The sequence below is a fragment of the Lemur catta genome, chromosome 3 (genome assembly GCF_020740605.2).
Source record: "Lemur catta isolate mLemCat1 chromosome 3, mLemCat1.pri, whole genome shotgun sequence".
NCBI classification, from domain to species: Eukaryota; Metazoa; Chordata; class Mammalia; order Primates; family Lemuridae; genus Lemur; species Lemur catta.
This window is the reverse complement of record NC_059130.1, coordinates 3,714,685-3,740,464: the sequence shown is the minus strand read 5'-3', so window position 1 is coordinate 3,740,464 and position 25,780 is coordinate 3,714,685. Positions and strand designations below refer to the sequence as shown.

Below are 25,780 nucleotides of genomic sequence, written 5' to 3'. Positions count from 1 at the left end.
CAAGGCCCTGGTGCAGTGCTAGGAGGAGGCTGGCATTCAGGCAACGTTTATCAAGCTGAGCTAAATTGAATTGCATAGCTGGTTGAGGCCACTGTCTTGGTCACCACTGAAGGTGGATCTAGCTCCTGCCTTCAGGAGCCTAGAGGTAGGTGAAGCTAAACCAAGTGGATCTGCCCCCTGCTCTGAGGGGCTGTGTCCACTCTGGGTCCAGGCTAGACGGCCGGCAGGGGGACGGCCGGCCACTGCATCAGCAGATCGCTATGTACACCTTCTCACAGATGCTACAATACCGCAGCATCTGAAAATGGCTATTGGTGTCTCTGGAACCTGTAAGAATAAGTTACAGGATGTTGTTAATTACCTCCACAAGCAAAAATGGCTGGATAGGCTTACGCCGAATTTGGCAGGTATTTTGAGGGATGATACGACTTAAAATATGTTTTAATGAAATTCACTTGTGAGTGTGTGTGTGCACGTGTGTGTGGGGTGGATGGTTCTAGGCTGGCACCTGGAACAGGTGGCAGACATCCTGCAGAGCAACTGGAGCTGAGGAAAGGCTTGCCACGGTGGACGCGCAATAGATGATGCTTTAAACACCAACCTTGAATCGAAACCCGGAAGAGCAGATGTTCCTACGAACAGGCATAGATTTGTAGTCAAGATTCTTCTCACAAAGGCAACTCTATGGAGCATGTTTTAAGGCAGGTTGTGACAAGAACTGGTCATTTAATTGTCATGGGTTAATAATTCTCCCAGGCAACACCAGGGATAAGTTTCAAGAGTCCAGAGAAATTCACATTCCCTTTTATGCTAATATTCCAAGCATGAAGAGTAGGGTCTTCATAACCCAGCATCAACAATATGTCACAGGGTAACTGATGCCCTGGCCTGAAAGTTAGCCCTTGGTGTTGGATATCTTCCACCTGCCCTTCCAGATCTGCACGCACCCTTCTCCCCACCCCATCCCATGCCCCATGGGGCTGACCAAATGGGCTGCGTGCACCAACTCCCTTCCCTGTGGGTTTGGGTTGGATTTGACCTGTGGGGAGGCGGGCAGGAGACTGGAGTAAGAGAGGCTGCGTCCTCCGGCTCCTGCCCTGTGGGGTCCTGTCAAGCTGGCTCCCTAGACCAGAGGCCTCAGCTCTGTAAGGCTGCCCCCTCCCCCACAGTCCCCTCTGTCTCTACGGTCCAGTAACAGCTGCCTCCCCTTGTCTCCTGAGGCCTAGGAGTCACCCCTGTTCCTGGGGTGTGCACTCTGCCTTGTGGTTTCCCTACACCAAGATCACCCCTTTGTAAATAGCTCCCTTATGAAACTCCCCCTTTGAATTACCCTAATCTGGAAGTGGCTTCTGTGTCCTACTGGGATGCTACCTGGTACACCTTGTTTCTTCACAGCCCCCACACTCCCATTCTCTCTCCAGGGCCTTACTTTGGATGAAGAAAAAAAAAAATCTGTTTTCTCCCTCTCTCTGTCTCTCCCCACCCCCCACCTCAGGATTCTGTGCAGGATTTTCACTCTTGCTGGGCCCCTTTCTGTGCACCGATCTCTCCCCTATCATGGGAGTTTTCTCCTAGCGACTCTGTATGACTCAGGAGTGGACAAAGCCCATAGATGCAGATCTGTCTCCTCTTTTTTTTTTTTTTTCTCCTGTAAAACAACATCACTGACTCTAGTAGTTGGTTCTGTGTATTGGAAACTCTGTTCTAATTGTTAATTAATCCTTAAGAGTGCGTCACTTTTGTGTTCAGTGTACAGTGTATTCCGTCATTTAACACCCATGGAGGCCAGGCGCGGTGGCTCACGCCTGTAATCCTAGCACTCTGGGAGGCCGAGGCCGGTGGATTGATGGAGGTCAGAAGTTTGAGACCAGCCTGAGCAAGAGCGAGACCCCGTCTCTACTAAAAATAGAAAGAAATTATCTGGCCAACTAAAAATATATATAGAAAAAGTTAGCCGGGCATGGTGGCACATGGCTGTAGTCCCAGCTACTCGGGAGGTTGAGGCAGTAGGATCGCTTAAGCCCAGGAGTTTGAGGTTGCTGTGAGCTGGGCTGATGCCACGGCACTCACTCTAGCCTGGGCAACAAAGCAAGGCTCTGTCTCAAAAAAAAAAAAAAAAAGACTCTATGGAGATGGCCTTTCCACTTAAACATGCTAACATTTGTGCTGCCAGTTCTCTGCCTCTCCCAGACTACTTCCCATCCTTCTCCAGCCTACTAGGCTCTCCTACCCACAGGCTCCCGGCCAGGCTTGGCCAAGGGAAATGACTAGCGTGAAATCAAACCCAGGAGGAGGAGGGGTTGGGACCTTGATTCCGCCCACTCCTCTGCCAGGTTGTCAGGCGGCCCCTCTGCGTGGTCCTGGCTCTTACTGGACTCTGGAAAAGCTTCTTCCCTTAGCCCCTTCAGTCCTAGGGGGGGCATCAGTTTCTCACTGTTGCTAATCCCTGGGTCTTTTACTATTCCCTCTGGGCTCCCATAACCCTGCCTATGCCTCTGGAAGTAGTCCCTGCATTAAATTTTTGTTGGTCACCACTTTGGGGGTGCCATGTGTTTTCTGTGGGGACTTTTACTGACATAGGCCTTTTAATGTCCTTCAGAGACTGGAAGGCTGGATTGCAACTTGTCATCCTGGGTTAGGGATAATTCAGAAGTCACACTTGGGATTCTAGCACTTCAAATCCCAAACATTTCTTCAAGCTCATCATAAATCACACACACTTTCTATTGATGTGCTTTCCCAAAATAGACTCTGGACTCCAGGAATAGGCTGAATTCAGGATCTGGAATTCTCGGACAGACACTTCCCCGAGTACAGGATCCCGAGGCAGCTATGTTTGGGGACACAGAAAGCAAAGGCATTTCTCTTGGGTTTGGCCCTGACCCCACCTGGTTTCCTCCTCTGGTGAGCTAAGCTGGGCTGCATGTGGCCCATGGGGCCATTACTACCCCTCTAGGCCTGACAGCTCAACTGAGAGCCGACCAGGTGGTCTCCTGACTCTGTTTCCCCAGGCTCCCATCCAAGGCTGGAGAAAGACTGGGGCAACTCTTCAAACCAATGTGCTTTACATGTTTGTTCAACATTTGTTCCAGGGAGTATGAGTTGGGATTGACTAAGAATGGTTTTAAAAATTTTTCTTTGTCTACCTTGACATGAGTGAGGTCAATTTTTATATTTTGTAAGTTATAGTAAAAAAAAAACAAAACAAAAAAATAAAAAAGACCCAACATGTATAGGAACCTGAGCTAAATGGCTTATTACGGATGGGTGTGGGGGCCCATCCAAGGATATTCTCATTCTTCCCTCCAGATCAGCCTTGGAGAGTAGATACTCTGTTGATTGGCTGTGCCTGTATCAGCAACTTCCCCATAAAAGTGAAATGAGAAAGGAAACCTTGAGTTCTCCTAGAAGGTAAAATGGGCCACAACCAGCCTTCTTGCTCTGGGATGTAGTAGGATGATGCTTTTTTTTTTTTGCTGGAGTCTCACTATGTTGCCCAGGCTGAATTCCAACTGCTGGGCTCAAGCAGTCCTTCTGCCTCAGCCTCCTGAGTGGCTGTGAATACAGGCGGGAGCAACCATGCCCAGCTGATGCGTCGCTTCATATGGTGAGAATGACCCATCAAGCGTTGGAGACTAGGGACCGAGACAAAGTAAAGATGAAGAAAGGAAGGAGGACAGGGGCAACTGGGACGAAGGCTGAGCAGTACTCTTTTTCAAGGCCTCTTGTTCCCTCTCAGTTGGTGGAGGGGAAGTGGGGAGAGTGGTAGAGGAAGAGCAAGCAAACCTATGCAGTTGCTTTGACAGCAACTACATGCAATTCTGAGTTTGCACTCACGCCAGCTCCTGTTTGCCTTGGTGTATTTACCTTTGTGCTCTTTAAAATGTGTGATGCTGAGCTAATCTCCATGGGAAGGTTGCATGATCTCCACGTCCCATGGATCTCAGTCTGTAGAAAAAGTGATGATTATTACTTACTCTTTGTCCCATGGTGGATTCCTCCTTAATCTTCCTCCTCCCATTAATCATTTCCTCACCAGCTGTGTCTCCTGAATTGAATTTTTTGATTGATCAAGACATCTCAGACTCCTGCCTGGCACATGCCTGTTTTCAAATCCTGCAAAGTGTTCTAGCTTGAAAGGAGCTGTAGAAGCCAGTTCATCAATGACTGTTGGAACGCCTGCTTGCGTCAGCAACCCAACCTGTGTTTTAGGGGCAGAAATGCCTTGGGAACAAAGGATAAAGAATTCTCACCAGCCTAGCCCCTCCAGAGTCCAGGGAAGAATCAAGTGCACTATTCACTAAATTATCCAATGATCCGCCAAGGAATAAAAAGCAAGGATGGCCGCTAGATTTTATTAATATAAAAATATGTTTCCATCTCCTTGAATTGAGCTTTTTTTATCCTCTCCCCCATGGTCTGTTTCGTTTTTCTGTCATTCCAGAGGGACTCTCTCTCTATATCTTGCCACCCTCACCACAGTAAAACTCACTCTCTCTTTCTCTCGTTCCCTCTGTTACTCTCAAGGGCTTTCCTAATGTAGTCTCATGCTGCACTGAGGCTAAATATTTGCCTATTATCTTTTACAATGAGATGATGATGGCATTGCCTGGAGGCACAGCTTTTGTGGAACAAGGTGAGGCTAGCTCATGATAACCCATTTGTGTCTTTTAAAGTGAGTATCCCCTAATATTCAAAGAGCTAAAAGTGACCAGAAGGAAGAAGAAATATTTGATAACATGCCAATTTAATGGAGATCCAAAACAGTAAAAAGAAACAGCCAGCACTGAGCATTGCCAGGAGAGGTCAGACTTGCCACAGGATAGATTTCCTGGGTCTCATTACTGCACAAACAGAACCATGCCCTGCATTCATGGGCTTTCCGGATGTACACTGGAGTCTCCGACGAACCACAGTACTTTGTCAAGCTCACCTCTCTGGTCTGGGATGAGCACTATCAAATACATTCAGGGAAACACCGAAGCGTGCAGGGCACTGGGCAATAGAAAATAGAGTCAGCTAGTCCAGCATTGGGGCCTCACATTGATGGCTCTCCTCCCCCCTCCTCCACCCCCAGTGCCCTTATGCTTGGTACCTCTCATTTCGACTCTGCCCCTCTGGAAGATCCCCTCTGCCTCCTCACCCCTTGGCGGGTGGTGGCAACATGTGCCCTGAGCCCTGTGCTAAGCTGAACAGCGTCCTCCAGTGCTCTCAGCCGCTCCCTGGCTCAGTCCTCCCTCCTTCTCTGCAGCTTAGTCCTGGTTTCTTCTTGCCGGCGCCTCCAAGCAGCGATGATGGCTTCATCGTCCATCTCCTCCTCTTCTTCCCCGTCAGTGCTTCTCCGATACTGGGACCTCCGCCCAGATGCAAACCTCCCTTCTTCTCTGTTTTCCGTCCTCTCTTTCTCTCCCTCCTCTTCAGACCTCATAAAGCTCTGGGTGAATTTCCTCTTGGCTCCAAATTCCGAGAAGTCTGACTTGGATGACTCTTCCACGTCTTCCCAGTCCCTGGCGCTGGCCCAGTGTGGGCGCTGTGGCTCCGGGGACTCTTCCCGTTCAGAGGGCTCAGGGGTCCGGCGGAAGAAGTAGGGCTCTGGGCTCTCCTCTCGGGAGCTTGAGGTCTCACTGAACTTGGACCTGGAGAACGTGTGCATCTCTCTGCCCTCCCTGGTGGAAGAAGAAGAGAACCGCGAAGTGCTTCTTACGGAGTTGCCGTTTGCCTCGTGGTAGGAGGAGGTGTCTTGTTCCTCCGACAGGGACTTGGAGAACTTATAGCTGGAGGATTTAGACTCCGTCTCCCGGAGCAGGGAAGATCTGGTGTATTTCCCCCTGGAGCTTCCAGACCAATCACTGGGGGGAGGAGACTTTTCCTCTGTCCTCAGGCCGCTGAGCCACTTATTGATACTGCTATCCATCTCTTTGCCAGCCCTGCTGCCACTTGCGTAGTGATCACCGACGGCCAGGGAGGAGGAGGTGTCTGTTTCAGGTTTTTGGGAATTACTGCGGGAAGAATACCGGAAGCTCCCTATGGCACTGTCAGTGTCCTCGTCCCTATCATCCATGCCGTCATCCTCATCCTCTTTGACCTTCTTCTTCTTCTTGAAGAGGGAGCTGCGTTTGTTGTCTGAGGCCAGCTTCTCCATCTTGCACTCGAACATCTTCTCCCTCAGCTCCATCTGCATCTCCCTCTCCTTCTGCCCAAGCTCCCTGAGGTCCACGTTGTCGGCGAAGAGGCTGTAGATGGGCTTGCTGGTCCCCCCCACTCTGCTCCCGGTGCCCTCCGGCCTCGAGCTCAGCGTGGTGTGGGAGGACAGCACAGACTGCGCGTCGCTGGGTCTGGCCTGGCTCTGGGGCAGCAGGCAGCCGCCCAGGGACGAGCTGCTCTGTCCACTGAGCGTGGAGACTTGGTCATCCCCCGGGCAGCCGGCTGCTGGCGCTGCCTTCATGCTTGCAACGGACGGTGCGCGGGACAACAGCAGCATTTCATTTTGCTTCTGAGCGAGAGTCTCACTGACTACATGGGCAATCCAGTTCTGGATGCTGGCAATGGAAACGGTGTCACCAGGCCCCACCGGCAGGTTAGGCAGGGGTGAGGCCGAGCATGCCCCCGTGTTGCTTGCAGCCTGAGACAGGTGGGAGCGGTTGCTGAGTACGGACGCCGTGTCCCCATCGGCACCGACCGAGGGGGCTGCAGACCAGAGTGCAGACAGGGGGATGCTCGCGCTGGCGGCCGAGCTGTCCGCCCCCCAGCCTGCCAGGGACTGGCTCTCCTCCAGCGTCTGCCTGCTTCTCTCCAGCAGCTCCAGCCTGCGCTGCCTCTTCTTGGCCAGGGCCGAGTCCTCCCCCTTGCTGAGCTCCACCACCTCCTCCTTGTTCTCGCTGCCTATCTGCTTCTGGTGCTTCAGCTTCCAGGCCTGGTAGGCCGTCAGGCTGGCGTCAGGGGGCTGCTTCTGCCGCGCCGCCGCCTCTGCGCCCGGCCCACTGCTGCTGTCTCCTGCTCCCGAGTCTTTCCTGTGAAATCCAAACTGGATTCTCTTGATCTTCCACCTCTCGAGGGCAGTGAGCTTGTCCTTGTTCCTGCTGCAGAAGTTATAGAAGGAGGGGGCCTCGGAGCACAGGCTCTCCTGGTCATCCTCTCGCGCCCCGCTCCCCGCCTCTGAGCCCGCGGCCGCCCCCCTGCTCCGGGCGCGGTCCCCGCGGGCGGCCTCCCCCTCGGTCTCCCGCAGCCTCTCGTCCCACGCGTCCCAGGCGCTCTCGGCGGACGCGGAGTCGGAGCGGCGCCTCCCGCCGCGGCTCTGAGCGCTCATCGCCAGCTGCTGCTTCAGGACGCGGATGTCGTGGCTGGTCACGCTGCTCTCGCTCAGCGTGTGCCTCCGCCTTGTCCCCGCGAACCAGCCCGCGTCGCTCTCCTCCTCCTCCTCCTCCTCCTCCCGCCCCCACCGCCGGTGCCCTTCCGCCTGGTAGCGCTCGTTGCGGCTCTGCCACTCCTGGACGATCCTCTCCACGTCCTCCTCGTCCTCGAGCTCCTCCCCGGCCCGGCTGGAGGAGGCCGAGCGCCTGCCCGCTCCAGCCCGGGGGACCCTGCCCGCGGGGAGGCCCTGTCCCTTCTTCCACTCCTCGTACAGTCTCTCCTCCTCCTCGTCGTCGATGAGAGTGAGGGGCTTGGAGGCCCGGCTGCCCGTCCCCAAGGAAGAGCCACTCAGGTGGCTGGTGACGTCGTCCTCCTCCTCCACCGTCAGGGCGTGCACGGTGGCGCCGAGCGTGCTCCCTGCCTCCTCGCCCTGCTCAGCCTCGTCTGTGCCCTCCTCCTCCTCCTCCTCCTCCTCTCTCTCCTCCATCAGCTTCTCGTTGAGCTCCCGCAGCTGCTTCAGGAAGCCGTCGTTGGGGTAGATGGCGCGCTTCCTGCGCACGGTCATCAAGGCCTCCAGGACAGCCATGTCGTGGAAGATCATCAGGTAGGCCACCACCAGCACGGCCGACCGGCTGATGCCCATCTCGCTGCTGACCAGCACTTTCCCTGGGAAGAAAGCACAAGAGACAATGACGGGGTTGCAGCGCCTCCCTTGCACTGGTTTGTTTTTAAAGTGCGGTTTTGATGTGCTGAACTTAATTAAAGTGTTTACTTTGCCTCTGTGTTCATCCAGGCTCAAGTCACGGGACGGATGAGCACCACTGTCCCCACGTTATGGGGAGACAGAGCAGTCCCCGCTGCCCTGCGTGTGAAACACTGCAGTGCATGTCTACGTCTCCCACCAACTAAGCATTGGAGAGAGGGGAGATGAAAGAACTGGGGAAGCAGAAACGGAAAGGGAGGCTAACATGAACGAGTCACAGAGACGAAGAATCTCCGTGCTGGGGAGCACCACAGTCACAGTCTAGACTGGAGGGTTCCCTTTACAACACCCCGATGCTGGGTCACCCACATCCAGCCTGTGCCAGACACTTCCGGTGACGTGGAGCTCAACAGCGCACACAGACACACACCTCACTCCCTATTTGGACCGCTCTAATATTTCTGAAATTCTTTCATACATTAGGGAAAAGTATACGTTTCTGTAACAGGCATCCGGTGCCCTTTGACATTTGGAGTCAATAAGGAATATATCTACGGACCAGGACTTTTATACAAAAATCCTTAAGAAGATCACTATTATATTCTTTCCTAACTTTTTTTCTTTTCCTAGCTATTCTGCATCTTTCAATCATTATTTGAGCATCTTTTCATGCTCCCTTACTATTCTAGCTACTCTTCTCCAGGTCAAAACTTGAATTTATCAGTTTTTTTGCTGAGGAGTTGGTGCTCAGGAGGATGGAGCAAGATATTTCAGCTTTGAACCGACCCACACAGAGTAGAGTGGGCTCCTCACTACCCTTGTTCTGGGCACTGGGACTTTATGATGCCATCTAAGCTTGCAGTGTAGGTGAGCTATGTCACACAATGAACTCAAATTATCTTTTATATCCACCAAAACCTATAAAACTTAAAAAAAAAACTGCAATTAAGTCATATCTCCCTTATCCTGTAGCATTTTTTAAACATAAGGATAACTTTACAAATTCCTACTAATAATTTTTGGTAGATGTAGTCTGTTTTTATAGCTTACAGAAGCCTTTGCAAATCTTGACTCTGCCATTCAGTCGAGCAGTTATCTCCTGGGCTCACTTTCTGCTTTGCATCCTTCCTGAATGTGACAAACATGCCTTCTATGCCTTCATTCTAATGACTGTTTAAAATGCGGACTGGGACCACTGGAGAACTTCCTCCTGGCTGTCATCAATCTACTTGCCAACAGCCTTTGGGGATGTTTGCTAAATCAGTCAAGAATCCTATCTAACTATATGGGATGGGCGGTGACTCTTTTATTATTATATGTTTGCATCAGTTAAGACCATGTCTTTGTCACACAGGAGGTCAAAGACCAGGAAGATTTGGGGGAGCTGAGGCCCAGTAATGCTGAAAGGTGTTATTGGCAAGAGCCAGCAGCCACTAGAGGGAGGTAAGTGAGCAGAGTCAAAGCCTCCAAAGGAGCATCCACAGATTTGCTGGTCTTTTCCGCTCCCACCTTCAGCTCAGGGCTCAGCTGTCTCCCAGGGCCCTCCCGTTAACCATCTGAGCAGGCCACCATCTACTGCGGCTAGTCCCAAAGTCTCACTGTCTTCCTTTGAAGGTGGAATCACCAGGCCAGCTCACTCCAGGACACTTGGGTATGACCAGCCAGTCTTCCTCACGGGGCATCAGATACTACTGAGACTCAGTCTGGTAGAGACCAGGGTGGGGGGAGCCACGCTTTTCCCTGCTGTGTTCCCAGCACCCTGAAATTCCTCGGAGTAGCCTCAGGGGCAGCCCGAGGGACAAGGGCGAGGCTGGGAGGGTCAGACTCTGAGGTCTTTACCCACTTCGCCCTGAGCAGCAATAGGATCTTCTGTTTTCTCTGTTAGGTACAAGTCCACACTGATGTTACATAGATTATTCTCTGCAGGGGGCACCGTTCTCACCGAAGTGGAAATATATTTGGTTATGATGAAAATTTTCCATCAGTAAAATGGTTTGAGGAAGGTGGTCTTTTTCTAATTTGCCGAGTCACCATTTTGACTAGCAACAGGACTAATGGAGGGGAAGGTCCCTGTTTTTAAAACTTGAAGAGTATGCTTAGTGGAGAGAGCACTGGACTTGAGTAAGACCGGGTTCAAATTCTCTCTACTCAAAATATACGTTTATATGACAGGCGGCTGTGTGTGCTCTCCCAATTCTTAATCCCCACTTTCCTCAGAACTTACCCCCTCTCCACACTCCAGGAAAACAAGAAGTATTTGCCCAGAGGCCACCCCACATGTCACTGTTGATAGAACTCAGGGCAGACAAAGGACCAGCATCTGCCAAATTCTCCAGATAATTTGGAAATGGGACCGAGGCAGGATCACCTAGGGCCGTTTGCTATTTGAAGTAGAGAGAGAAAGAGGCCGGAAACTAATAGGAGTCCTGAGATTGTTCACTTCTTGTTCCAGACTCCTGGGGTGCCACGTTTCTATTAATATCTTTGGATTCCTTCCTGTATCTTCCTAATTAGTGCCTTTGCTGCTGGTAAAGGAGTTTGAGATGGTTTCTACTTCCTAGCAACCAACAGAAGCTTGATTATTATGCGGTGGCAAAGTCACTTAACCTTCCACGGGTCTCAGTTTCCCAGTCTCTGCGATGTAAATAGCAACGCCCCTCTGGTGGGGTCAGCGCGATCACTGTGTGCAACGCCCGGCGCCGGGGGCTCGTTTCCCATCCCTGCTGGGAACCGACTCCCAGGCCTCCTAGACTAGAGGAAACCACAGCAACGAAGGCTGGGGTAGTTCTAGGGATGCTGCAACTTCTCTGCGGTGACAAAAGCGAGGCCCACGGTAGCAGCAGGGGCCGTTCGCCGCCTCGCAGGCGCAGGAGGCTGCGTGGAGAGGAGACGCCCGCGGGGCGCCCCGGGCCCCACGGGGAACAGGGACTCCCGCGCTGCGACCCGGGTGTCGGGCGGCGGGGCTGACGCCCTCGCTCCTGGCCAGGGCGACCGGGCCCGACGCGGGCATCCTGGAGGGGAGGCCCCCGCCTTCACCCGGCCCTGCAGGAAACCTCCCGCTGCCGCCCGCGCAGCTGGCACCGCCCGGGCCCGCGGGTCAGGCGCGCCCTTCTGCCTCCACCCTCTCGGCTGGCTCTCTCTGTCGCTGTCGCTCTCGCTGTCGCTTCTGGAATTCCACTCTCCCCTCCGCGAGGTGTCTCATCCGCCCTGGGATGGTGCGGGGCGCCCGCCGGCCGGAGGCCGTGTCTACACGCGCTGTCTCCCGGGCCTGCCGGGTCTGGGTCTCTGCCGGGAGGGCGGCGGGTGCGTGCCAGGCCCGAGAGAGCAGCCGGCAAACTCCCTCTGCCACAGACACTGGACAGACAATCCCGCAGGATTTTTAAGCATTGACAAGGAGAGAAAACTTTTTACTTCCTATTATATATATATAAATTTATACACATGTGCATTGTGTGTGTGTGTTTCCCATTAGAAGTTACCCAACCTGGCCATTGGTGGTGACAAGCAACGCCCTGTCAAGGAGTCATTAACAGTATTATCAGAGAAATGGCTATAATTTTTTAAGCATTTATTATGTGCCAGGTGTTGTGCCAAGTAAGCTCTTTTATATGCATTTTTTAAAATTTATTCCTCACAGCAACTTCAGGATTAGATATTTTTATCTTCGTTCTACATACACGGGAGCTGCAGTTCCCAGGGATAAAGGAAATGGCCCAAGGTCACATCGTGGATAAAGTGTAGCAAATCCTGGATTCAAATCCAGGTTCCTGAACTCTTACCTGCAGGGCTGCTGCCCCCCTGCATGGGCTCCAGCCTCTCCCCACTGAGCCCGGCCTGTGAACTCCAGTCTAGTCTCATCCCTCTCACTTGCATACGGCGGTAACCTCAGCACTGCTTTCCCCCTTCCCTACTCGGTCCATGCTCCGAAGAGTGAGTTTCCTAAAACATAAATCAGATCAAGGTGCCGCAGCCTCCTTACCCTGGCCTTTAATTTCCTGTGTGACGGCAGCCTGCATCTGCTATGCCAACCCACGCCAGCCTTTTAGTTCCTGAACACGCCAAGTTCATTCCACCATAGGATCTTTTTTTTTTTTTTGAGACACAGTCTCTCTCTGTTGCCCTGGCTAGAGTGCCGTGGCGTCAGCCTAGCTCACAGCAACCTCAAACTCCTGGGCTCAAGCAATCCTCCTGCCTCAGCCTCCCTAGTGGCTGGAACTACAGGCATGTGCCACCATGCCCAGCAATTTTTTTTTCTATGTATATTTTTAGCTGTCCAAATCATTTCTTCCTATTTTTTAGTAGAGATGGGGTCTCACTCTTGCTCAGGATGGTCTCGAACTCCTGAGCTCAAATGATCCGCCCGCCTTGGCCTCCCAGAGTGCTAGGATTACAGGCGTGAGCCACCGCGCCCAGCCCACCGTAGGATCTTTGCACTAGCAGTTCCCTTGGCCAGGAATGCTCTTTTTCCAATTTCCCTTTACTAGCTCCTTGTCACGTGGCTCAAATGTCCCATCATCAGAAGGACTTCTCAACTGCCGTCGGCAAGGATCTGGCCAGTCCCTCTAGCTCATCATCCTAGTTATAGTCTCTGCCTCGCACTTGTCACCGCCTGACATTTTAATTTTAATTTTGTTTTCTGCTTTTTCATTTTCATTTTCTCTCTCCTCTCTACAGCATAAGATTTAAAGGCCGGAAGCTTACCTTCAGTCTTTCACCGCAGAGCCTAGAGAAGTATGTGGCACGTGTTAGGCCCTCAGTAATTACTTACTGGATGAATTATTGCCTTGTCCTTTCTCTTCTTCTTAGAGAAAACCGCCTTCTTAAGACAGATGCCCTCCGGTCACAGCGGATAATCAGGAGGTTTTCATAATATCCCCACCTTGCTTCTCCCCAGTGGAGTTCCAGCCACCTGGAGCAGCAGACCCCCCTCACCTCTGTAGGTCAGCAGGGCCTCATCCAGGAACTCAGCAGCCTTCCGGAAATGCTGGGAGATGTCCACCTCGGGGAAGTCATCCACCTCCACGCCCAGGTACTGGATCTCCAGGCCAGTGTAGAATTCAGGGCCAGTGTAAACGCCGGTGCCATGCGCAGCATTCAGGATGTGGGTGATTCCCAGCCTCTTCAGCCTCCCCTTGTTCACTGCCACGCTCCTGGGGGGAGAGGCAGGGATATGTGAGCCAGAGGCAGAGCTAGAAACGTGTTACCGCTGCGGTGGGGGGCCTGCCTCAGCTGGTCAGAGGGCCCCAGCTGGGTGAGAGCCTTTTTCTCTGATCCTGGGTGTCTGGGATCATCGCAAATACCATTATTAAAAGGGTCAGTGACTTGGCGGCAGCAAGAGAGAAAAGAGACAGGGAGCTAAGCAAGGGAGGACAAGATGCAGAAGAGAACAGAACTGATGTATAAGAAAACCTTTGAATGCTCCAGAGACCTTTAGTGTAAGACCTCATGCCTCAGGAGTGGACATTCATCAAAGACAAAAAGGGCAGACAAAAATAATGAAATTAGGTATATTTTGCATTGATACAGCGTGCTTATATCTTTTGAAATCTTCTCACATGCATTATTTTATTTTATCCCAATACTGAACTTGAGAAGTAGATAGGGCAACTATTTTTATTCCCATTTGAAGATTATAAAAATGAATCCAAGCTCTTATCACTTCCCCAGACTGTGAAAGGAGAAAAAAACTCCGAACAAGAATTGGTGTTTCAGATTTCTAGTTCACAGCTCTTTTTGCTGCAGCTGAATAAATGGAGCTTAGTTTGAAGAGGCCCCGAGGACAGGGTTGCCCAAGAAGGAGCAAGGGGCTTCAGCTGGGGATACCTGAAGATACCTGGGGCCCCTGGTGACCACAAGGTGAATGCTTCTGGATCGGCAGATCTATTTAATCACTTAGGACGTGGGGCCCAGCTCTGGGGATCGAGTTCTAGGCAACTGATTACTCGATGGTGAGGATAACACCCGATGTCCAAAGCTGCCATCCCGACTGCCATCCCTTGGGCCCCAAATTCCGTCCTTTACTTCTGGATACATGGGTAATTACACTGGGAAAACATCTCATTAAGTAGGCAATGGATCAGCAAAAATTAGTTGCACAAATTAACCTATTGGTACCAATTATGCCCTGGAAAGATCCTGAAGGAATAGGATGTGAGTGAGTTCTTTTGTTTTTGTTCTGCAAACCACTGATAAGCTTTTTTTATCAGAGGCAGAGTCTTGCTGTGTTGCCCAAGCTGGAGTGCAGCGGCTATTCACAGGTGCGATTATAGCACACTACTGCTCAAACTCCGGGCCTCAGGTGAGCTCTTAAAAAAATAACAGTTTTCTGACTACAGAAACAATGTCTACTCTAGGAAACCTTTACAACTCAAAAACAATCTAAAAAAGAAAATAAAAGCCCCCTTTCAAAAAACACCTCCCAGAGAGAAATATTGTTAACATTTTGTTACATTTCTAATTGTTCTCTATGCAAAAACATGCACGCGCACACACCGCCCGTAAATGTTAGCATCATACTGCTAACATCATACTGCGTATGTATTCTCTTGTAATCTAATTTTTTCATACTATATTGTGAACATTTTCACATGTTGGTAAATACATGTGCATGTCATTGTCAATGCTCCTAGTGTCCTGTTCCGTGGTCGTTACAGATGCCACGAGGTGGTGGAGTTGGCAGGACTCGGTGGCAGGCCTGGAGGCCCAGAGAGGGCCTTCCGGAGGGGCACAGCTGTGGCAGATGGCCCTGGCAGGGGGGCGGAGGGTGAGCAGTCGTGCCAGCATTTTCCCTGGGGATCTGTGTGGGCAGGGGTGCGGGGCCTTCTTCCACGGCCAGGGCAGAGTAAGTGGCGAGGCAGCCGCAGCGTGCTGGGTGGACCCATGGGGGCCTTTGATGAAAGCTGGGGGGGGTTCATCTCTCTCAGGCACTGACCAGAGGGTGGGACAAAGGGTCATGACCCCCCGCAGTCAGACTCACTTCTCAGCTATGAAGACGTTGGGCCAGACCTCATCCACCTCGTTCCAGGGCGTCTCTTGGCGGTCCTGAACCAGGGCCCGCTGCAAGTCCAGGATGCAGGGGGTGTTGTACAGGCTGGTGCCGTCCATCTTCTCCCTCACGCGGTTGTACAGGTCCTCCACCAGCAGCTGCTCAGCGGACTCCAGCATGCCTGGGCACTCTGTGTCCGCTTTGAGCTCCCGCGGCTTGAGTTCTAGAGGGGACAGGTGGCATTCTCATCAGAGAGTTAGGAATACCAGGGCCTTCCCTGTTCCTCGGGAGAACCTGCTCTTGGCCGGTTGGCTGCGAGGACTCTGGGCGCGCACTGAATGCCAGCAGGATCTGCCAGAAAGGACTTCATGGGGCCTGGGGGGCCTGTTGTGTTGGCCCAGACACCAGCAGTTGGGGACAGCAGCAGGACTGTATGGGTGTGGGTGAAGGGAAACCACCTTCCCCTACTCCCTCCCGTGCTTCTCTGAAGCTGGCTGATGGTCCTTAAGCACTAGGTGCATGTCCCATTCGTACTTATAACTCCCACAGTGCCCGGTACAATGTGGGTACTGGGAAGTGTTTGCTAAACGGGTAAATTGTGTACTTTCATAACATAATTCACTCTCAGTATGATTCCTTTACATATGGATTGCAAATAACCCTGGGAAAAGTAAAACTTCCAGCAGTCATTTATGTGATATTACCTCCTAATATACATTTAATTTGCTTGTTTATTTCATTCATTGTCTGCTTCCCCCCAACTAGAGTGCAAGCACCTGTGATTCTCAGCCTCCCAGCCCTTAGACAGGTGGCAAGAGTTTGTCATGAGCCCCCCGTGCCAGTCTCAAAACAGGACTCAGGGCCTTGCTGACAACAGAAAAGTTCTGCATGAACTCAAATCCCACCTCACTCACATCTTTTAATAATATATTTGCTCACAATTTATCAAATGTGGGGGAGAGTAAAATGTTTCCTTTCTCTAAGAAGGTAGACAAGAATAGGGGAGAGCAAAATCTTTCCTCTCACTTGGTAGCCGAAAATACCGACTAGAGAGAAAGAGAGAAGCAGCCGGAAAGGCGTGTCCCCTGTGTTAGCCGGCTCCTCTCGCCGGCTCCGTCTCTTTCCCTGACGGATGGTCTCTGGGCAGACGGCTGCAGGGAGAGGCCACCTGCAGCCTTGGGACCACATGGGGCCTTCCCTTCCGGATCCTTGAGTGTGGCCTTTTGACCGAATCCAAACTTTGGATTCAGTCGAGGGGTTGCACGGGGGGGATCTGGGGGGCCCCAGGTGGCCTTGAGGCTGCAGGTGGCCCACCTGGGCCCTAATCACGTTTGGAAGACAGGCTTGGCCCAGCCCTTCGCTGAAGCGGCTCCTGACAGGTGTGGGAAAGCTGGGCTTGCGGTTCCAGGATGTGAATCCTGGGAGCCCTGGCTTCCGCCTGGCGCTCGGGGTTTCATTTCCCTTCCCGCTTTCCCCATCCAACCCCCCTGACGGGCCACGGCCTCCCAGCTTCAGGTCTCGGCTCTAAACGTTCTCTGATCTCCATTTCAAAAGCAGAAGCAAGAAAACCTTGGCAATCCCAGAGCTCTGTTTTGTTTAAAAATAGATGAAGTGTTCCTATTTTCTCCGCCACCCAGTTTTCTCCCCTAGCTCTCCTGGGGACTTACACAGCACATGTAAAAGCCCCTCTCCTTCCCTCCCTGCCGAGATATCCCATCTTTCCTTTACACAGGTGAAAAATAAAACTCCCGGAGCCTCATTAAAATATACAGTATTGTCTGCCTCAGCTATTTATCTAGCAGGTTGTTGTTTTGATTTCTTTCCTTTTCAGTTTAAAACCAAATGTCCCAGCCCCTCACTCCTCCTTTCCCTAGGTCTCTGGTTCACACCTCCGCCTCCTTAGACCCCACCTCCCGGCATCAATTTCTCCCATTACCTGAGGTTTCTTCAAAAGAAAGCAGAGCCTGCAGGTTCTCCCTGCACTCTCTCAGATGCGTGGCACAGGCACACTTTCATGAACACGGCGGGGAGAGGGGGGGCTTCCACGTACGTTTTCACCCTCTGATCACTAGCCGGCATGGTAACGTTTTGAAATATCACTGGATACATTTTCCCTTCTCTGTAATGTATTGTTTTTTCTTTCCCCGCAGTCCATCAACCACTAAGGCTAATGAAACTTAGGCTCAGTGCCCCAGAAAAGGGGAGAGTGCATGAGATCTAGAATTTAAAAAGGCTTTGTGCATCTTCCGGTTTCAAACTAGGCTTTGAATGTCCACAGCATTCTATAGACTTGAAAGTGAAGCTTTCAAAGAGAGAACATGTTTTTCTCACAACTCCTAAAGCTGGACTTTTATTTCTCAAGAACCAAAACCTGGAGAGTGGCCCCCAGAATGAAGCAGAGAGCAGGGGTAGTACAGGGTGGAAGGTCACAGGGATTCCCAACCACAAAGGAGGGAGAGAAGACCTTCCGGAACTGGGGTGGTGCCGGGAGCAAGTCAGGGGGAACTGGACCAGCGCGAAGGCACTGCCTGGGCCTGGAGGCCTTGGCCTGGCTTGGAGCAAGATAACAGAGACCCCAGGTAGGGAGGGAAGAAAAAGAAACCCCAGGGTCAGAGGGGGCTTTGAGAAGGTAGGGCCTCCCAGAGTGCCCAGAGCAGCCAGCAACAACAAACTGAATTTCTGATTCTCTGTGAGGTGTGGTGTGAGACCCAGATGTCCTCCGGAGACCCTGGTAGAGACCCAAATGGATCAGGGAACCAAGAAAGGCCTGGGATTAGGGCGGAGTAGGAGGAGCATGTGTGGTTTTCACGACTAAAGGCCAGGGAAGGGTTGGTGTCACCAGCGATGGGCACTAGGTTAAGGCCAAGGCCAGCGGGGCCCTGTTGCATCAACAGTGCTGCCTCATCCTACCTCCACCCCCCATGTCACCAGAAGTGTGAGAGGCCACCAGGCAGAAGGAGGAGAAAGGGGAGGAAAGAAATTGCAAAAGGTTATTTGCCCAAAATTGACTAGGAAAAGAAAAATCCATGCAATCAGGGTAAGCATCCTTGAATAAAATACGGTATGTTGTCGTCTCCATAATCTACTGTGTAACGATTAACATCGCTGCCCACCCCACCCTTCCCTCACTCCTCCCCATGCATCCTTCGGTTTGAAGACCATCTTCAAGCACTGGTGGAAATGCAGCTCTCCATCTGGACATCCCTCTGGAAAGAACTCTCCGGGTGCTCCTTGCTACTTCTTGGGCCCTCAGGTCTGTGTCTCTACTATAAGCCACCTCAGGGCCCTGGGGTGACCAAACACTGAGCGGGAGGCCCCACGGGCCGATCGGAGCTGCCTCCCTGGCCGCTGACTAGAGGACTGTTCACAGTGACACATGACAACTGCCACCTCTGTCCCATCACAGGTGATGATGAGGGGTTGGCAGAGCTGCCCTCTTCAGATCTGCACCTCTTGATGTGCCGGGCAGCGCCTGGGAGGCACATCCACGCCTTGCAGTGAGCCCCTGCAAGGGTCTGCAGATGGCCCGGGCTCTCCCCGCTGCCACCACCCCTGGGTCGCATTACCTTCCTTGATGATCTGTTTGGCTGCGATGGCTGAGGACAGGTGGATGGGCTCCATGAAAATGCTTTCTGTGTCTGCCCCTGAGGCCACCGAGTACCTAAAGAGAGAGGGCATTCGTGTGAGATGAGCCCGGCGGCAATGGAATGGAAGACATTTCTATCTTCCAAGGAGAAAGCTGGATCTGATTTTAGCCACAAGTGGAAACAGGGAGAGATACAGGGAAAGCCTTCCTCAGTCGAGGGAACCCGAGACTGCGGAGCCTTGGGTGTCCTGCAGCTCAGTTGCGCATCTATTTTCAGGCCAGAGTTGGCACCTGTGGGGTGTGGGTTGACGTCTAGTGACAGGGCAGTCTCTGTTGGGGGAAACCCACCCTGACCTGCTTCACTTTCCTCGATGTCCTGCTCTCATCCTTTTATTCTCTTGTCTCCCGTTTCTCTGCTATCGATACTATAGGATGCCCCAGCTGTGCCTTATGGGGGTTCTGCTGGGTTGGTGGGCTGAGCGGGCTGCCACCATGTCCTCGGTTCCCCGTGTCTCCCCCTGCTTGTAAGGGCGTGGGCTAGTGATGAAGGACTGGCACACCAGTGAATGCCTGAGATGTGCCCAAGGGCACAGGTCCTGATTCTGAACATGAGAAATCAAGAGTCAGGCTGAGCCCAGAAACGCAAAAAAAGTAACTTGGGTAAATATCAAGGCAATTTCCCCCAAAAAATTCAGTCAAAGTATCAAAAGAGGCCTTTGGGGAACATGGAGACTCTAGGGCAGAGACAAGGGGACCACATCATGGTTCACGAGCAAACTTCTCCCTTGTGAGTTCTCCTGTTTTCCAAGTGTTATGCTGAGTTTGGATCTTTTTTCTTTCTTTTTTTTTCTTGTTTAGTCTAGTCTTTCCTTTAGGTCCAGAGAGGCTTAAAAACATGAGTGGATTTAATGGATTCCATTTATGAGTGGCTTCTGTGAATTTAATTGTGACAAACCCTCCACAAAGTATGTATTATTATTATTCCTGCTTTACAGTTAAGAAAACTGTGGCTCCGAAAGGTGAAAGGCGAAGAAAATTGCCTAAGGCAGTAGGTAAATGGCAGGGCTACGTTTCAGACATAGGAAGTCCTGCTCTAAGTCCAGTGTTCTCTCCACAGTCCACTGATACCATCAGATCCGAGCAGGGAGGTGAGTCGGCTGGTGGGAGCAACCCCAGTGGGATTCCCAGGCCCAATGTAGACTTCGACAAAGAAAAGTACTTAAGAAATACTTGCTGAAAGCATGGATGGATGGATGGATTGAGTAAAGTTGAGTTGAGCTGAATCTACCTACACTAAACAAAGCTAACTTGAGCTAAGTTGGGATTGAATTAAATTGAATTGATTAGCAGAACAATTCTCTTGTAGTAAGCATCCGTAACCAAAGAGTCCACCCTTGGGAGAATGGCACGCTCAGTGTTGACGAGGCCATGGAGAGAGAAATGCCCTTACCAGGAGTGAGGAATGGCCTGTGACTCTACCCAGGACAAGGCCAGATCTGCCCATGCAGCCTAAGGGACAGCACAACACAGTGTCATCATCCGTGGTTCCTGAGAGTTTTCTGATAGCAGCTGTGTTGAATCATTCCCATCCTTGTACCATGTACTCCTTTGGACCAAAAGATGCATTTGCGAATAATTATGACTGGGGGGATTAAGGATGGGGCTTGTGGGATATTATCCTTGAATGTTAAAACCAGAGAGGTCTTCAGAATCTCAGTGCTTGGTGAAGGTAATAAAGACTAGAACACGGGAGGGGTGGGAGGAAGCCCTATAAAGGTACAGATTAGGTGTCTCACTTACCCCCTTGTCTCCAGCACGTGGGAGGTGACCAGTCAGGGCTCGATGACTAAGGGGGTGGATGGGTAGATCGATGAACAGACGGATGGCTGGATGAATGGATGGAGTATGCAGGGTGTCCACACACCACCTCAGGGATCAAACCCGATGGTCTCCAAGCCCCTGCAGTCTCTGGCCCCTCATCCCCCATTTTTCAGATTTTAGTTCAATCATCACTTCTTTAGAGAGGCCTTCCTGATCTTGCATCACACACCTCTTTTTTATGGCACTTCTAGAAGATGCAATTTTACATTTATTTTTTAAACCCTTTGATAATATCTGTCTCCTATACTAGATCTTACCCTCTGAGAGGGCAAGGACCACGGCTGGGTATTTTGTTGACCGCTGTGTCCCCAGCACCCAGCACAGTGTCTGGCACAGAGTAAATGACTAATAGATCTTTCCCGACTCACCGATGGACTGAGTTTGTTCTCAGGAGCACTCTGCTTAAGGGAATGCAGCAGTTACAGCAGTCGGCAACAAGATCTGTTGAGAATTTGCTGCAAGCTCATCATGTCACTGGGATACCAGTAGCAAGCCCAAAAGCAAACCCAGGATCTTGGCTGTGTCTGGTCCATGCCGACTCTCTGTCCTTCTGAGGCCAAGAGGTACACAGTCTCTAAGCCCATGTTAGCAATTAGCAAGTTTTTCTTAGGGCAGGTTAAAGGTGACTGCAGATTTGTGACGGTCCTTGCAGAGAGAGGTGGGGTCTGCATCCACTTCCCTTGAATCTGAGTGGTCTCTGTGACCGCTCTGACCAACAGAATATGGTAAAATTGATAGTAGCCCATTTTCTGAGCCCAGTTCTCCAGGGAAGCTTCCCTCCCTGGCTCTTGGCCTCCTCCCCGGGAGCCCTGAAGTCCCACTACCCTTGACCACCAGCCTAGAAAGGCCACTCGTCAGCAGTCCCCGACGATGCCACATGAGACAGATAAGCTGCCCAGTCAAGTCCTGTCCAAATTCCTGACCCCCAAAAAAGGGATCAAAATAAAATTATTGTCTTTAGTCCTTACGTTTTGGGGTAATTTGTTAAACACTAATATTTAACAGGAACAGTGCTATTCCAAGGGCGAAGTAGTGAGTTTTGAACAAAGGCTAAGGCACTCTTCTCCCTATGGTGATAGGGAACCTAATAAATATCAGTGACTGACCCAAATGCATTGTGGACAGGAAGTAACAACAACGCAATGCCAATGTAGGAGAGTAACCTTGCCTCTGTACCAGACCTTGAGGACATTCTGAGCCCTGGATTCAGGACAGCCTTGGTTTTCAAACACCAACGTTTTATAAAAGGAGAGTGAGAGTCTCACATTTTATATAAATGTGAGTCACATTTTCCATTTCAATAATGTTCAGTACGGGAGCTTTATTATTTTATTTTTAAATAATTAATATTATTTACACAACTGTTCATAAGATATTCATCATTTTATTTATTAAGGGCTGGTATTATGTAAAATGAGGTTGGGGCAAAACAAAACCAAGCCAACCCATGCTGAGGGGGATTGTGTTGCAGGGGGATTATGAGGGCTTCCTCCTCCTGGCACAGCCCCTCCTTTCTCCCACGTGGTCAGTTTTCTTTGTTCCTTCCTGGGCCTCCCGGGCTCCGCATTCCAAGGAGGCTTTCCCATGTCTGTGGTCGTTCCAAGCAAGGGACACAGACGGCAGAGAGGCACAGGGTGCTCCCTCACCTGTCAGGTGTGCAGAAAGGCCCCACAAGGAACTGAGCAGGTGCGTCGCTGGGATCCGGGCTGGGGTCATCTCTATCCAGAGCCCTTGATCAAGCCATTTCCCCCAACAACCTTGACTTTACATGGGGAGGGTTTTAAGTGACAAATACTAGGGATGAGGAATCTGTCCTAAATATTTCTAAACTCTGAGGGTGTGAGTTTGATAGAGGAAAATTTGAAACTAAAATTTGCCAACAGAAGTGACTGAGAATCGTCTTTCCTTCGCGTGGGTGGTAAAGACTGAACTTCTGCTGATGAGTCGGCAGATCTGAGCAATCACACGTGCGGCCCCGGCCGGTGAGTGCACTCCAGAGATGCTGGCAGCTCCGTAATGGAGAAAAAGGGAGCACAGATTTCCTTCCCAGCCCCACAATGTTTCTGTCTTTGGCTACTGATGCTAACAATGCGAACAACAGTAAACTAAGCTCAGTATTACCCAGCGTGGAGTGTGGGATGCAGATCACAAACGCTTCTCTGAGTCAAGTGCAGATGTAAACCTAATAGTCATAAAACTGTTTTGCCACAGACACAGTTTATTAAGTCTAATAAAGAAGGGTGTGAGGGTGAGACCCAGTGGGACCCTTGTTTTCCACAAAGAAGCAGGATTGCAGAGAAGGAAAGGAGGAAGGAGGGAGAGACCTGCACCACTGGCCCTGTTTATATTTGCAAGGCCAGTGGGATGGCAGCCCGGGAGGTTTTGATTTATGATCATGTCTGTGCCCCAACCAGTGTGCCTGAGAGGGAGTGAGATGACACTCACGCCCTGATTAGACAGCAGCGAGGGCTGGCTGTTCAGGAAAGACAGGCTGGGAAAAAGAGGACCTGGGATCCATACATACCTCATCACAGGATCAGGAAGCAGCAGCTAAAAAGCCTTGAGGGCGAATTGAAAGAGAAACAATAAAGAGTTTGATGGACTTCCTAACCAAGAGCTGGAGACCGGTGCAGCTTTCTTTAAACCTGCGATTTTCAAAATTGCAGACTGTAACCGATTAGTGTATCATAAAACCAATTCAACGGGTTGTGCCCAGCATCTGGGAAAGAAAGGAAAAAAGGAAGGAAGGAAAGAAGGGAGGGAGGGAGGGAGGGAATAGCACCATCTATTGTAAGGATAAGTGTAGTTTTGTAAAACTTTTAAAAATTTATATATATATATATATGTATCTATCTCTGAGTTGATATGCACATGTAAATGGCATGTCCTACTGGAGATTACGGTCAGCGAAGTTTGCAGACCGCTGCTTTAAGCCAGTTGCCAGGCTGTCCAGACACGGAACGGAGCGGAACTGGGGTCCTTCCACCCTGACTGCCCTACAGCTGCGCACGTCCTATCGAGGAGCCCCTTGGAAATGACACGGAGGCAGAGTCCCAGGAAGGGAGTGCCTTTCTTGATTTGGCTTTTGCAAAGAAGGACCAGGCTTCTGAGCTCTCTCTAAGTGCTCGGTCACTTTAGAGAAAGTGACCACACACAGGCTCTAAGGAAAGAGAAAAGTCAGTAAACCGAAGAAAATCGATTTTTAGCAAGCTGCTTCCAAGCAGGCTTAGTGAAAGAGCAGAGGTGGGAAAGTCTTCACGGAAAGAGAACTGTAAAAGAGAAAGGGTAGACAGAGGGTAGAAACAGGACAGTGAGGACACACAGAAATCACACCCCACGGCCCCCTCTCCTACCCCACCCACCGGCCGGCACACAGTTGCTCGCTCACCGCGGGAAAGGCAAGAGAGCGCGGTCAGGGAGCTTCACTGAAGGGCCGGGGGAAAATGCCACCATGACAGGAAGCCTGACCAAGCCTCACCAAGGAGTTCTCAAAAACTGCAAAGTCTTGAAAAATTCAGATCTGAAAAGCCAAAGCAAGAAATGGATTTTGACTGGCAAAGATATAAAGGGAAACAGAAAAACATTCTTCAAACCAGGAACAAGAAAAGGATAAAGAAGTCTTTGCTCCTTTATTTAGAAAGAGAAAACGGTGTTAGCTGAGGAGGAAGAAGCCGAGGCGGGGGTTGGTTTGCATCCCAGCACACTTGTTTCCAAGGCTGTTTATTCGGGTGGCCGGGGAGGTCTGACGGGGATGTGTGAGGAAGAAGTCCCCACCAGATTGCCCCGCTGACAGGGGGTTTTAAATTTTAGTGTCAACTCATGAATTACCCAGGGAAATTTGCCTGGCTGGGAGATGGATGAGTCTCTAGCCACACGGTTTCTTGCAGAGAGAGTGACTCACAGCGGAGGGGTTTGAATTTAAGGTGCTTGAGGCCAGTGCCTGACTCAGGCAAAAATGAAGAGTTGACGCCCCTATCCACTGCCTACACCCCTTTCTCAGGTTCTTAATTCACTCGAGGGTGAGGTTTACAGATGAAGCTGGAAATGTCAAGGCTCCCTGCCAGGGCAGCAAGCAGGCTTCATCCCTGAACTCATTTGGGCTGCTCGGTACTGGCTATCTGGCACTGGATGAAGTTTTGCAAGGCTTGTCCTGGTTCCACACGACAGTACAGTTATGGCTGCCAGGGACTGGATCTAGGGCAGGAGTGGGTTGGACGGTGGCCCTCCACCAAGGTATGTCTCCCCGAGCCTGTGGATGTAATCTTTGTTGGAAAAAGGATCATTGCAGAAGTAATTAAATTAAAGATCTTGAGACAAGATCACCCTGGATTAGGGTGGGCTCTAAAGCCAGTGACAAGTGTCCTCAGAAGAGAAGGGGAGAACAGGGCAGAGGGCCATTTGAAGGAGGGGGCGGAGGTTGGAATTACGCTGCCGCTGCCGTGAGGCAAGAAATGCCTGTATGCAACCAGAGCTAGGAAGAGACAAGGGAGGACTTTTTCCTAGAGCCTTCGGCAGCCACCTACTTTGCAGTCATTTGTTACAGCAGCCCTAGGAAACTTGAGTCTGGTGGTGAGGTGCTGACTCGGTGCCTAATTTAGTTTTAAAAAAGATGCAAACCTTTAGCTAAAGAAATAAAACAAGGAGGATGACATTTCAGGCACTTGTCAAGTACAACGAGGACTGTTCAGGATGGGGACCACGAGCAATAAGTGACGATCTGTTGCTCAGACTATAATATTTGCTTGTGGCAGAATTAGAGAAGCATGATGTCTTAACTAGTGTGTGGGGGACTCTGGTTGAATAAAAATTTCTTGACATCATGAGTTACTGAAAATAATTGGTTTCAGATGTCTTCCTCTGGAAGAAAAAGGGAAGAGAACCACCGTTTATCAAATACCTAATGTGTCTTTATATATATCATGTTATTTATTTTCTACCACTGGGTAAACTGGTATTCCAACTCTGTGATTAAATAATTGATGCACACTCTCGTGGCTAACAAGTAGGAGAGCAGATCTGACCGCAGTTTTGTCTCAACTACACCACTTAAGTTCTTTCCACAGCACCAACGCTGCCTCCCACAAGAGGGTTTTATTTATCTTTTCATGGCTTTAAAAAAAACAGCTTTATCTGAGATCTAATTGGTATACAAACTACACAAATTTAAAATGTATAGGTTGGTTAGGTTTGACAAGTTGACACATGTAAACATCTGTGAAACCATTACCACGATCAAGACTGTGAACTTGTCCGTCATCCCACAATGTTTCCTCAT

The 25,780-nt window shown here is 50.8% G+C and overlaps 1 protein-coding gene across 1 annotated transcript in view; it reads right to left on the bottom strand.

Annotated features, from left to right (window-relative positions):
- Positions 1-4,736: 4,736 nt before the first annotated feature.
- The window catches only part of STYXL2 (serine/threonine/tyrosine interacting like 2), a 33,841-nt gene continuing 12,797 nt past the window's right edge, over positions 4,737-25,780 (bottom strand). Inside the window, exons 5-8 of the mRNA XM_045546618.1 lie at positions 18,605-18,699; positions 15,030-15,261; positions 12,986-13,203; positions 4,737-8,016 (exon numbers count right to left, since the gene is read on the bottom strand). Of these exons, the coding sequence (XP_045402574.1) occupies positions 5,228-8,016; positions 12,986-13,203; positions 15,030-15,261; positions 18,605-18,699 (3,334 nt within the window). The 3' untranslated portion in view covers positions 4,737-5,227. The remainder of the gene's footprint in view (positions 8,017-12,985; positions 13,204-15,029; positions 15,262-18,604; positions 18,700-25,780) is intronic.